At 38.7% G+C, this 13,822-nt stretch overlaps 1 protein-coding gene across 1 annotated transcript in view; it reads right to left on the reverse strand.

Moving 5' to 3' along the window:
* Window positions 1-13,822, reverse strand: part of topbp1 (DNA topoisomerase II binding protein 1) — a 105,597-nt gene that overhangs the window by 26,863 nt on the left and 64,912 nt on the right. The window contains exons 15-18 of the mRNA XM_051928782.1: window positions 11,406-11,582; window positions 9,811-9,920; window positions 9,559-9,682; window positions 2,272-2,439 (exon numbers count right to left, since the gene is read on the reverse strand). Of these exons, the coding sequence (XP_051784742.1) occupies window positions 2,272-2,439; window positions 9,559-9,682; window positions 9,811-9,920; window positions 11,406-11,582 (579 nt within the window). The remainder of the gene's footprint in view (window positions 1-2,271; window positions 2,440-9,558; window positions 9,683-9,810; window positions 9,921-11,405; window positions 11,583-13,822) is intronic.

Raw genomic sequence — 13,822 nt, forward strand, 5'->3', positions numbered from 1 at the left:
AGATCTGATGTGTTTTCAAAGTGTTCCTTTAATTTTTTTGAGCAGTTACACGAGCTGTGTAAGCCCGTGCTGTAAAAAGCCTGGGGTCCTAGAAACTATTGAAATCAGGAGGAAAAAAAACAACAAAAAACTGAAATGTAGAGATGTCAGGTAATTGAAAAGAACTACTTTGAGCAGCTCTCTCCTAGGAGGATTCGTTTTGCCGACGTGCTCGCCTCTAATCTGTATTAGTGGCTAAGCGACTTTGCCCTTCTTCTGAGGCTTCATTTTGGTGATGTGGCTGGCCTCGCATCTTATCAGCGGCTAAGTGTGTTTGTTTCCTCGGAGGTGGAGCCCTTAACCCAACTCCATCTCTCACTTCTGGGGCGGACGGTCAAACACACACTTCCATGCGTAGACATTTATATATAAGATATATAAAACAACATGCATATTTGAATCACATATTCTATATTACAGCACTATACTTATTGTGAAATATTTCTTTTTTGTTTTTTGAGTAGAAAGAATACGCTTTTATAGAACTCTTCTTTGATCATTTGCAGTCTTTAATTTCATGCTGCTTCTTCTCTGTTAGTTTTGTCAGGCTGCCTCTTATTATACTATCATCATAATTGAAGGATTAAAAAACATTCTGCAAACAATTCATTGATATGCAATCGTTATGTGCAGCAACGAAGGCACATTTCCATTTGAATGGTTGCATAAATAAGCAAAACTTTCACTATTGGTCTGAAACCAAACATCGTGAACTTCATCAGAGACCCCTGCACAGTGAGTGTGTAACAGTTTGGTGTGCCTTTGCAGAATTTGGCATTGTAGGCCCTTACATTTTTGGTTGGGTGGGTGGATGAGCAACGGTCACCATCACTTCAGAACATTACACTTAAATTGAGGACAACTTTATGCGGCCCCAACTGGAAGAAATTGATGTGGTAAATGCCTGGTTGCAACAAAATGGAGCAACAGCTCATATGGCACGGAGATCCTTGCAGGTTTTACAGGAGATGTTTTCAGGGAAGCTGATCTTCCTGCATGGCGATGTTGGGTGGCCTTCATGTTTGCCTGATCTCGCTCTGTGTGATTTCTTCTTATGGGGCTATCTGAAGTCAAAGGTATACACATACCTACCTCGAAACCTTGAAGCCCTCAAAGACGCTATTCGCCCAATGAGTCATGTGAGCATTCAAAAATCACCTTGAAGAGTGTGTCACTAATTATGGCCACCACCTTGAAGACATCATTTATAAAAATCTATTTTGTAGACCCTTTGTGTCATAATAAAATTTATTTTATCTTGTAGCATTTTTGTAGAACATATGAAATGTGGTACATACTTTTGGCTCACCCAGTATATAGCAAGTAGTATTAACAAGTATTTTGCTGCATGTGAGTAAGTATGTAGTGTTCTAGATGCTGCCAATTTAATTATAATTCCGTACTGAATGGTTCAACCAGCACATCCATTATCCATTATATGTAAGTATATCTAAATATATAACACAGAGTTTTTGCTGCTTCTCGGGTTTCTGCAGACAATGGGTCTTTTTACTTCTGGTACATGGTTCCTCAGTTGGTTTGCCCAGTTGATTTCATACAAGGGACGCTACTGGCGGATGGTGGAGAAGCTACGCAATCAGAGCACGCAGTTAAGTTCCTGTGTGCTGATTGGCTCAGCGATGGTGAGCCGAATTCGATTCTGGTGCATTAACCAGGAAATCTCATCTCGCTCATTCAGCATCAATATGTTTCGCTGTGTAAAGAGTTAACTTTTGTGCTCTTTTGTGTTTATCTTTGTGCATAGTCAAGCCCTTCGTTATGGCTCCAAAACAATCTGCTCCTGCTACTGCTTCAGGGGCCGTGCCCAAGCGCCAACGGAAGATGCTAACGATTGCCGAAAAGGTAAAAGGTTTGGATAGGTTTTATTTAAAAAGAAGGAAAAGAATATAAGATCTACGGTCGCAGTGTTCTTTAACCAGGGTGCAAAACGAGTTGTAAGCAGACATAATAAGGCAGTAAGGTTTATAAGAGTGTGGGAAGGGTTTATAAAGCCTTAAAATATATATAAATAATAAATATAAGGTTGCTACTTCACGGATTTTCACCTATCGCGCGGGGCTCTGGAATGTAACCCCCGCGATTCGTGAGGGATGACTGTAGTTCTATTTCTCAGTATGGATAAAAAATTTAAAAATTGCATAAAATGAGGATAAAAGAAGGGATTTAATGCATTTAAAGACAAAAATCAATTTTTATATTTATTTGTTTTACCTCCTCATTATCTTCATCCAGTTCTGAATTATCCATTTTATGCTGAACACAGTGTTGACTTCTAGTTAAAACCTTGCAGGGTTCCACTTGGCTCAGAGTCAGACTCATCTTGGGATTAAAAGTGTAAGGATACAAGGACTCTGGTACCAACCTCTGCTCCTCAGCGCACTATAAAATATGAATGGTACATTTACATTCAGACAAACTACTGTTGAATGTGAAAGACAGGACATTAAAAGAAACCAAAACAGAGCATTAAATTAGATGAATGTATAATTCTGGCCACAAACATGTAATCCACTGCTACTTGAGAGATGATTTTAGTGTCACTGAAAAGAAAATTAAAAAAAAAAAAAAAAAAAAAAAAAATTATAAGAACAATCCCAAAAGTCCAGACAAGAGAAGGAAGTAAATATTATATATATATATATATATATATATATATATATATATATATATATATATATATAAAGAAGATTATCCCGATGATTTCTATGACGAAGAATTTCAGCCAGGGAGGAAAGATGAAGAGGGAGATGATAGTGATCACCACCGACCCCAGTTACGATCGGTGCGAGCAAATACTGCGGAACAAAGACACAGCCCGGGGAAAGGGATGCTGCACAAGCTCTAATTTTGCCCCCCACAGTCAAACATTAACATAAAAGGACAGGATTTCAAGCACCATTAATACAAGTGCCCAATCTGTGATATAATGCACAACAGCCTGACTCAGATTAAAATCATCCCACCTTGATGGTGCATAGAAACTGGGACCTACAAGAATTAAAAGAGGTGGTGCAGGAATTACCGAACCCAAAAGAAGCAGGGGGACAGAAGTTTGTGATGGCGGTGAAACAGCTAGGTGACATGTATAAGACAAATGCCGCAGAATGGACTCAGGTCCTTAAAATGAAACTAGGTCCTGACTAAAATTATGTGAAAGGGCAATGGAAAGAGACTCTGGGACGACAGGGGGCTGACAGTGGCCAGTTTGATGTTCAGTGGATTTAGTTACAAGCACAAATAAAAGCAAAATATACTGTAAAATGAGTACTGACTGGTCCCAAATAACACATGCTAAACAGAAAGATAGGGAATCAGTGTAAGAATGGGAACACAGTCTGTGAGCTCTCTCTCTTTTCACCTGTTCCTGTTCAAGCCACGTTTTCAAGTGTTTCCTTAAACCATCAATTTTTACTCAGCCTTCTATGCCCAGTGAACTTGTTAGGATGAGACTTGATGGCCCACCTCTGACTTTTTATCTCAGTTACGAAAACAGGAGTGAAGGACACATCACAACACACTGCCCTTGCACTGACTAACACCATTACATGCTCCCATGCTGCCTGGGTTGTTCATGTTTCCTCAAAACAACAAGAATCTCTGCTGTCCTGGGTTGCTTCTGGATTACATTGTTTTAAATCATTTCACTGTACTGCACGATTTTTTGGATTGCATGTTGATGAAGTATGGCTCTCAGACGTTCTAGCCAGCGTCAATAAAGAGTATTTGCCTAACAAACTGTTATATCTCTGCAGAACTGGCTGGAGCATCAGTCTCCCTTTCATCACAACAACTGCCTTTCTACTGGAGTGGTTCCACCCCACATTTTTCTACTGCTAAATCCACTCGCTTTCAGTGGTGTGATGCAAGAACATGGGTATTAGCATGTCAGGAAAGGGAGGACTGGGAGTATGTGGGACCTAATATTTGGTTAAACCCTCATAGATCTGTTAAGAAAACTGCAGTATGACTAGTTGTACCTGTAACACGATCGCTCAGTCATTCATCTTCCACACCCTCCACCTACACCCACGCTCTTTACCCTTTAAATCTTTTGGTTAGATTCACTCCCCTTATCTCTCTGGGCACTACGGAAAAATTATTTTGGCCGAATAGCTTATGTTGAACCTTTGGTCATTTTCCCCAAATCATCCTTCCATTCATATTGTGCACAATTTCCTCTTTTGCCAGAGGCCGGTATTACCAATGTTCATGCTGACTTGGTTAAGCAGGGTGCTATTATTCTGATCTAATACTCCCCTGTGAACTCTCCTATTCTTCCAGTTAGAAAAGCAGATGGCTCATGTTCTGGACCTCTGCAGAGTCAATGCTGTTATACACCCTAGGACTCCTATAGTTCCAAATCCTTCCACTATTCTCCATCTACTGCTATTTGGTTTTCTGTTATTGATCTCACAAATGCTTTCTTTTCTATTCCTGTTCACCCTGCATCCCAGTTCTGGTTTGCATTTACTTTTAAAGGGAAGTGCTGGACCTGGGCTGTGATGTCGCAGGAATATAGAAAGGCTCCTTGCATGTGTGTGCATTAACAAAAATTTAGAAGGTTATTGGCCAAATGTAGGTAGTGTCCTGGTGCAGTATGTAGATGATTTGTTCTTATGCTCGGAGACTCAGGAATAATGCAACGAAGACACAAAGGCTTTGTTGGTCTTCCTAGTGGAAAACAGGCACAAGGTGTCGCAGAAAAAGTTGCAACTGATTAAAAGAAAAGTGAAATACCTGGTCATGATTTAACTGCAGGGGAATGTGCACTGTCTAATGATAGGATTGAGGCTATTAAAAATTTACCTTGTCCTACTACAAGGCGGCATGCTATGTCCGTTCTTGGAATGTTAGGATATTGCTGGAAAAGGATTCAAGCTTTTGCTGAAAGAGAACAACAACTCCAAGATATAGTGACCTCTCCTAATTTTTATGTCTACGCCCACGTAAGGACTTCCATACTACTCTTCCTTTCATTCTGTTCGTGGACAAGAAAGGGGGGATATGACTGTAGTACTAAACCAACAACTTGGAGATCGAATAGTATGCGACCTGTCTTTGTCTAAGAAACTGGATCCAGTGGCCACTGCACTCCCGGCCTGTTTGAAAGCAGCTGCTGCAACAAGAGGCTGTATTGGCATGCTCAGATGTTGTTCTCATGAGTCCATTAACTCTTAAGGTACCACATGCTGTACATTCCATCTTGGTACAGGCAAGAACATCTCATTTGACAGCAGCGCTTGCGGTAGTGAAGTGTCAAGCTAACACGGAGAAAATGAATCCAGTGAGTGAGGGAAATGCACAAGCAGACATGCGGGCAAAGAAAGCCGTCCGGGATCCCACCTCACCACTAACCTCTTTATCCCTACAACAGAAGGAGGAACAAGAATCACTCAAGGATGCAGTTTTATCTCTACAAACTGTAGCAACAGAAAAGGAGATAAAGATGTGGCAGAAAGATGGTGCAGAAAAAGACCCGAAAGGAATTTGGATCCATCCATTAACTAAAAATCCTTTTCTCCTAAAAGCTTCTTTTCCAGGTATTGCAAAGGCTGCGCTTGGTCTGGATCATACTTCTAGAGACACAATGATGGCAGAGGTGCAACAATTCTGGCATGTCCCGGGATTTTTCACATTAGTTGATCAACTTTGTAAAAGGGTGCACTATGCCAAAGATTTAATGTAGGAAAAGGTTTGCAGGTAAATCCAGCTGTAACACCAATGCCGGGTTGGCCCTTTCAAACATCTGCAGATGGATTTTATTGAACTAATCCCATCTCATGGCTATAAATACTGTTTGGTAATCATCAACATTTTTCTCTCGATGGGTAGAAGCCTTCCTGTGTCGGCATGCAGATGCCAAGTCAGCGGTCAAAGTGCTAGTTAAAGAAATCATCCCACATTGGGGTTTGTCTAAGAAATTACAAATTGATAATGGAACTGACTTTGTAAATACTCTGTTACAAGAGTATTCTCAGTGGCTGCAGATTGAGGACTATCACTACTGCAAATACCATCCACACAGTGGAGGGATGGTAGAGTACGTAAACGCCACCTTAAAATTAAAACTGGCAAAAATCTGTGCAAAAACAGGTCTATCTTGGCCTGATGCATTGCCTTTGGCTCTGGCTGGTCTGCAGGGAAGGACTCATCGCCAGATAGGGCTCTCTCCTTTTGAGATTCTTACTGGCCGCCTCATGCCGATGTACTGTCCGCAAGGTAAAATTACTCTCCACACAGTCGACAATGATCTTGCATTTTTTCTTTCAGGTCTGTGTAGTGCCTTACAGACAGTGCATGAACAAGTGAGGGAAACGTGGAGGACTACCTCGTTATTTGAGTCGTCCATTTCTATACCTACTGGCACTTAGGTCCTCATTGTAGACACACAACGTAAACACTGGAATCAACCTAGGTGGAGAGGGACATTCCAAGTGCTGCTGAGCACCCTGCATGCTGTGAAGGTTGAAGGACTCCCTTCTTGGATGCATATCTCTCACTGCAAAAAGTGGACTGAATCATGAAGCTGTTACTATTTTTTGGACTTACTGTGCTGGGACTCTCTCAAGGGATTATTCCCTCTTACCTAGAGGATAAGTGGTATAAGTGGTTGAATTCTACTGTTACACAATTAAGAACAGAGTCCTTTTATGCATGTGCTGCTGCTACCCCTTCCCTATAACCTTTTCACTTGTGATATTTAAAGTATGCACATAACTCTCCCGGTTGCCCTTTCAAGTGTATTTTAATGTCAAGAACTATACGCAACTAGCCAAGTGACCTGGCAGAAAAGAATTGTACTAGATATGCTCCTAGCTGAAAGGGGAGGTGTGTGTGTGTTGTGTTCGGCAACAGTTGCTGTACTTTAATTCCTAACAACACTGCTCCTAATGGGTCCTTTACTATAGCCCTTAACAAGCTAAAGTCGCTTCAAAAAGAATTTACTGATCATGTAACTACTGCACTTATGTCAATTTTTTGAGTGGTTTCATTTGCTGTTTTCCAACTGGAAAATGTCCCTTATTTAGTTTGCTATCATTGTAGGCACTATCCTTCTTACTGTCTGTCTACTCCTTTGTTGTGCACTTCCATGTGTCCGTTCCTTTATCACTCGTTCTGTGGCACATCAATTCCTTCTTACAGCTCTGATCCCCGAGCATTCAGATCAGACGGACAACACCGAATGCCTTAACTTTTTTACGGATATATATATATATATATATATATATATATATAAAACATAAATAAATAAAAAAATAGGGGAAATGTGAAAGAAAAATTAACTGCTTGGAAGCTACTTAGGGTTAATAGCTGACAAAGCCGTTTTGCTATAACGGCATGTTATTCATACAGGCGTCTGTCATAAAACAGGGTGCAGTAAGCTGACCTAGGACAATTTCCAGTTTCTTTAGGAACGCATCTATTTGACACAGGAAAGATTCTTTAGGGTCTATCTGACAAGTAAAAAAAATAAAAACAGATGGCCGTTTAGTGTAATAAAATAAAATGTTTAAGTAAAAAATATTATGCTTTTTGATTAAGTAAGGGGAAGGGGGAGGAAGAAGAAATTATGAAAAGCCAATCAAAAAATGAAACTTTGCTCTTCTGCCTTGCAACGTAGAATCCATGTACTCATCTGTGACTTAATAAAAATCTGACTGAAGTATTCCCGTCTTCCTCGGGTGATTTCTTACATAAATGTACATACATATATACATACACATACATATACATACATACACATAGACACACACACACACAAACACAATTACACACTTTTTATTAATAAATGAACTGAGTCACAGATTGAAATATAAGTGCAGCCTGTCTAAACATCTGAGTAGTAGAAAACAGAACATGAGAGGAAAAGGAAAAAAGTACCAAATGATTATAGCTATTTTTGAGGTAGTAAATGAATTAATGGAAATAGAGCGACAGAGAACGGCAATACATAGAAGAAAAAATACTAGATTTGTGACAGAAGACAAATTAATACACTCCCCTAGGTAAAACAAAACAAATTCACATAAGGATGACACTGGGAAATCAGTGTCTTTCGTTCAGAGGTAGAAGAAACACAACAAACCTGTTTACAATTAGAATTAAGCTATGTCAACACTACTACATTTTCTTTAAAAAAACGCAGAGATTAGTCTCCACTTTCACATTTCATCCACACTACCCTGGCATTTTTAATTCCCAAAAAAGGAGCCCTTCAAAAAATTACTCCCTACTGTCATGCGGGCAGCAGAAAACAGACTCTTAACTACACTCTCAATTGTTCCTGCTTACTGTGTAATCTTTCCATGGTTGGATCCTTCTCATTATGACATCTCATTCTCTGACTGTATACCCTTTATGAAAGAGAGCCAAGTTCTAATATATCAGACATTACAGAGTAGATTTCCATGGCACTTCTAGTGATGTTTACCTGTACTCAAGTAAGCTGCATTTTGCACAGTTTGAATGATGCAAACATGGCCGGTCGATAGAATTTTATGATAAAACCAGTGGCTGGCAACTTACTGACTCTTCAAGGATTTTTCTGTCGACGAAGAATATGGCCAGGGTAGACAAAGTTCACATTTTAGGTCATTTTAGTGTTGAAGGAGATAGTTTCATAAACCAATGAGAGTATATTAGTGTGGACAGTGATTATTTTCATTTAATAAACCCAAGTTTTTTTTTTTGTTTTTTTTTTAAATAAAAATGTAGCAATATGGATGTAGCCTAAGGTGTAAGAAGACGGAAGACAAAAATGCTAAAAAAAAAAAACAAAACCTCAAACTAAGGACACGGAGCAGAACACGTCATAAAAGCTTGAAAAAGGGAGGAGGGTTAAATGTCAGAAATGTATGAAATATTAGGAGAAAGGATCTTCATCTGATGCAAATTTAATTTCTGAAATAAAAAGGTGAAGAATGGAGAAAGGGAATGTTGAAAGCAATGGAAATTGGGAGTTGTAGCAATGGAAATATAAATTATGAAAATAAAAATAAAACAAAAACCAGCACTACAGGAAAAAAAAGAAAAATCTCAAGATGAAATACAATGTTTTGAAGCAACTCATAGGGACATTATCTTACAAAAAAAATGAAAATATATATAAACATAGGGAGGAAGGAGGGTGACAATGGCTTTTTTCACCCCTAAGCTTTCTTAAAAGAAACACTAGTGAATAAATGAAGGTCAAATTTATAAAGAGAAAAAGGGAAGGAATTAAGAGAAAATTTGAGTAACAGGATGTACTGCTGTAAAGAGAAAAGCTAAGAACAAGTGCTTGAGAGGGGTGTACAGGGGAAGTGAGGTCAAACTTTCTTAGAGTGAGGGGAAGATTAAAAATATATATTAAAATGGTTACAGGTTCTTATCAATAAATAGAAAAGGCACTTTTTGTCATAATATTTTTAAAAAGATACAGAGCAAACCACGAAATGGTGTTTTGTTAAGCATCATTCAGATTTTTGATAGTAATCACAGCAGTCAAGATTTACTTACTGTTAAAATCCAGTGCTCAGAAACAATATGTACTCCTTTGTCTTTGATAGCTTTGTACTCGCGGCTTGAGTCATTCTGGCGGCCCTGGTAGATGAAGTGTGTTACAGTGTCATCATAGGCCCACCTCAATTAAGAAGAAGAGAAATTTCAAATACTGGATTAAAACACATAAATGAACAATATGAATAAACAAAAGGCGTGAAATAAACCAACAATTTTTTCAACGTTGGCAAAAATAACAGCACTGAATACCTGTAATCTGCACCTAGAGATGCAGCGATTGCATTTAGTTCACTTTGTTTTTTGCTGAGTTTCTTGCTTACACAAATAACAACACCAGTTAGTGGCTTCTTCTCCTCTTTCTGTGGAGAAATGCAAAATATACAGAAGGAATGTAATTCATATATTCATATGAAAGACACACTTATTTCAATGAAGGACTGCATAGAGCTAGAGGTTACTAAAGAAGACAGGAAATAAAAGAATGTCAAACATGCATTAATATTCACTCAAAATGTTTAGCTTTTAAAATATTTTTCCATTAAACTGTATAAGACAGATAAACTGTATAAGAAGATCCCTCTCCCACTTGGACAGTGGCAGTGGTGCTGTAAGAATAATGTTTTTGGACTCCTCTAGCGCCTTCAGCACCACCCAACCTCTGTTCCTTAGAGGACAAGCTGACAGAGATGGGAGTAAATTCATACCTGGTGGCATGGATCATGAACTATCTTACAGATAGACCTCAGTATGTGCGTCTCAGGAACTGCAAGTCTGATATTGTGGTCAGCAGCACAGGAGCGTCGCAGGGGACTGTGCTTTCTCAGGTCCTGTTCAGCCTATATACATCAGACTTCCAATACAACTCGGAGTCCTGCCATGTGCAAAAGTTAGCTGACGACACTGCTATCGTGGGCTGCATCAGGAGTGGGCAGGAGGAGGAGTATAGGAACCTAATCAAGGACTTTGTTAAATGGTGCGACTCAAACCACCTACAGCTGAACACCAGCAAAACCAAAGAGCTGGTGGTGGATTTTAGAAGGCCCAGGCCCCTCACGGACCCCGTGATTATCAGAGGTGACTGTGAGCAGAGGGTCCAGACCTATAAATACCTGGGAATACAGCTGGATGATAAATTGGACTGGACTGCCAATACTGATGCTCTGTGCAAGAGAGGACAGAGCCGACGATACTTCCTTAGAAGGCTGGCGTCTTTCAACATCTGCAATAAGATGCTGCAGATGTTCTATCAGACGGTTGTGGCGAGCGCTCTCTTCTACGTGGTGGTGTGCTGGGGAAGCAGCATAAAGAAGAGGGACGCCTCACGCCTGGACAAACTGCTGAGGAAGGCAGGCTCTATTGTAGGCACAGAGCTGGACAGTTTGATATCTGTGGCAGAGCGACGGGCACTGAGCAGGCTCCTGTCAATCATGGAGAATCCACTGCATCCATTGAACAGTATCATCTCCAGACAGATTGAGGAGACCGTTCCTCCCCCAAACTATGCAACTCTTCAATTCCATGGGGGGTAAATGGATAACATTATACAATGTTATTGACTGTTATACCCGCCTCGCAATCTCCACCTTGCACTTTTTAACTTGCACTGTGTTTTTATCACTCTGTAATTAATATTGTTTTTAATCAGTATGCTGCTGCTGGAGTATGAATTTCCCTTTGGGATTAATAAAGTATCTATCCTCATACCTCTAAAAAGAATTGCATTCTAAAATAACATGATGTACTAACATTTCTAAGTTGGCACTACCCGAGGTTGTAGCCAAAAGATGATTAAGATCTTTTAACAGAAGAAATGCAAAGAAAATCTACAGACAACTTTCACATACCTCTTTTATCTCAGAAGTTGCCAATTGTGGACTTGCAGTAACTGCTGCCATGTTGTTACGTGTGCTATTGGCTAATGCTACCTTGAGGTTTCTACCAATCACCTCGGACAGTGGCGTACCTATTTTCCTGCTCTGCTGTCCAAGTCCTCTAGGTGTCTCAAGAGCAGCAAGGGCTTCCTTGAAGAAGAAAATTTGAAAAAGTACAAATTATCTTACAAACAGTACAGCAACCCTGAGTTACAATATATTATAATATTTATCAAGAAAGCCTGCTCCATCATGAAAAATACCCACCATTCCCTTCAAGAGGCAGTCTCTTGCAGCACTTTCAACCACATGCTCATTCCAACACAGTGTGCTAAGAAGTGCCTCTGGGGGGTCTTTTCTGCCTAGTGCTATCCTCCACCCAATGTATTAGTTAAGTTTATTTTTATTTGTCGATTTATTTATTTATCGATTGATTGGAAGTTTATTTTCATTGATTGGATGTATTACCTGTCCTGTGACTCAGTATTTTTGTTTTTTTATGTTTCTGCTGCTGTATGCATTTGAATTTTCTCATGGGATTAATAAAGTTTATCTAATCTAATATTGCATCATGTCAGATGGAAGAGAATACATGCCAGTGTTTAAAAAACAAATAAAAAAACTGAAATATGAGCATAAACATACTGTACATCATATAATAAGTGGGAATGTTTAGAAGTTAGTTTATGTCATGGTTTTAAAATGTTTAAATGAAAAACTGAATTTTATTGCTTTACTTTGCAAAAATATTGCTTGTCGGCATTATCATTGCAGTGGCAGGTTATGAGCAGACACATACCATGTTATCAATGCTAACAACTAAGATGAAGCTACACGCATATATTTAGGTTTTAATCTGGTTATTAATACTGATGATTTAAAGCAAGCAGAGTGGTGGGCCACAGCTAGAGGTCCTGTCATACAGCAATGTGAGGTTTTATTCCTTTCCTAATTATGGCCTGTATAGAGTTTGCATGCTTTCCCTTTGAGTATGTGGACTGAATGTGCATAACTGTAGAAGATTACTAATTTTACATATTGAATTAGAACTGTGTTATTAAACACTCTCAATTGCCAAAACACAGTTTATCTATTCATACATGTGGTGCTGTTAAATTATACCTGCCCAGTTTAGGTGTACAGGCAACTATCCAGATTTCAAATGTTGCTTACTTCAGAGAATGATCTAAGATGTTGTTCTAACTGATGTTCATATATGATGCAAATATGCTTTCAGAAATGCATTATATACATGGAAAAATGTCGATCTATATTTCTGTTATTGCTGGTAATGTTATTAACCAGTTCAATTACTAACTTTAACAGTATTGCAAAAAATATTAAAGATTACCATGGGGATAGCAAAAAAAAAAAAACACACATTCAAAGTTTGGAAATGGGTGGATGACAACTTCATCATCAACAAACCAAACATCAAAAATAAAAACAACATAAAAAAAGTATGCATGGTGAGCTTACTGCTCACAAAGAAAATCACTCCAATAATGTAAATATAGGTTGAGCAGTCATAATCATAATTGGATATTTTTTGGAGTCTTAAATATTTGCAAAAAAATATTGTTTGTATTTGTTGTATCATTCTTGAAGCTTTTGTGAAAGTGTTTATTTGATCTTTGGAACTCAGGCTTTACACATTCTATAATTTATGCCTACTACATTTTGTAACATTTACTACTAAAATATGAAAAAGTTTCTGTTTTAACAATGTGTTTACACAGATTACTATAGAAACGGAACACACATGAAATGCGTGTGTTCCAAATAACGATCTATTATTTCCACTCTAAAACTCCACTTCACTCCCAGATAATCAATCAAGGCATGATCTGGGAAAAGTTTGCGCACATTCTAAGTCGGTGGGGGGATGGAATAGCCAGCTGCTGGCAGCTTGTCTTTTATCAGCACATTTAGAGGACAAAGGATGCTGGCGGAGAGGTGTGAACTGATTTAAGAAGCGATTTAAGGTGGGCCGGATCTACGAGTTTTTTCGTAGGCTCTGGTAATTCTAGTGTTAACCATATTAATATTTTTACATTACTTCACTACATTTTCTCAAATCTATGTCACTCCAGATTTCAGCCAGTATTTGCATTTAAAGTACTTACAAGCATGTTCCTGTAACAAATATACAAGTGAGCCCTATGCTTCTGTAGCAAATATGAACTATAAATATTGATTTTTTTAAGTGTGGAATCCATCCATTTGATCGTTATGTAAATTTATTTGTGCCTTTATTTTGGTTTCCTGGGAAATACAGTATTGCCTTTACAGCCAAAAAAAAAAAAAAACAGTGGAAACTGATGTAAAACATGTTTCCTTATGAAAAACAGACTACTTATCATTTGAATGTTAGCTGTAAAAAAACCCAA

The sequence above is a fragment of the Erpetoichthys calabaricus genome, chromosome 6 (genome assembly GCF_900747795.2).
Source record: "Erpetoichthys calabaricus chromosome 6, fErpCal1.3, whole genome shotgun sequence".
In the NCBI taxonomy this organism is placed as follows: Eukaryota; Metazoa; Chordata; class Cladistia; order Polypteriformes; family Polypteridae; genus Erpetoichthys; species Erpetoichthys calabaricus.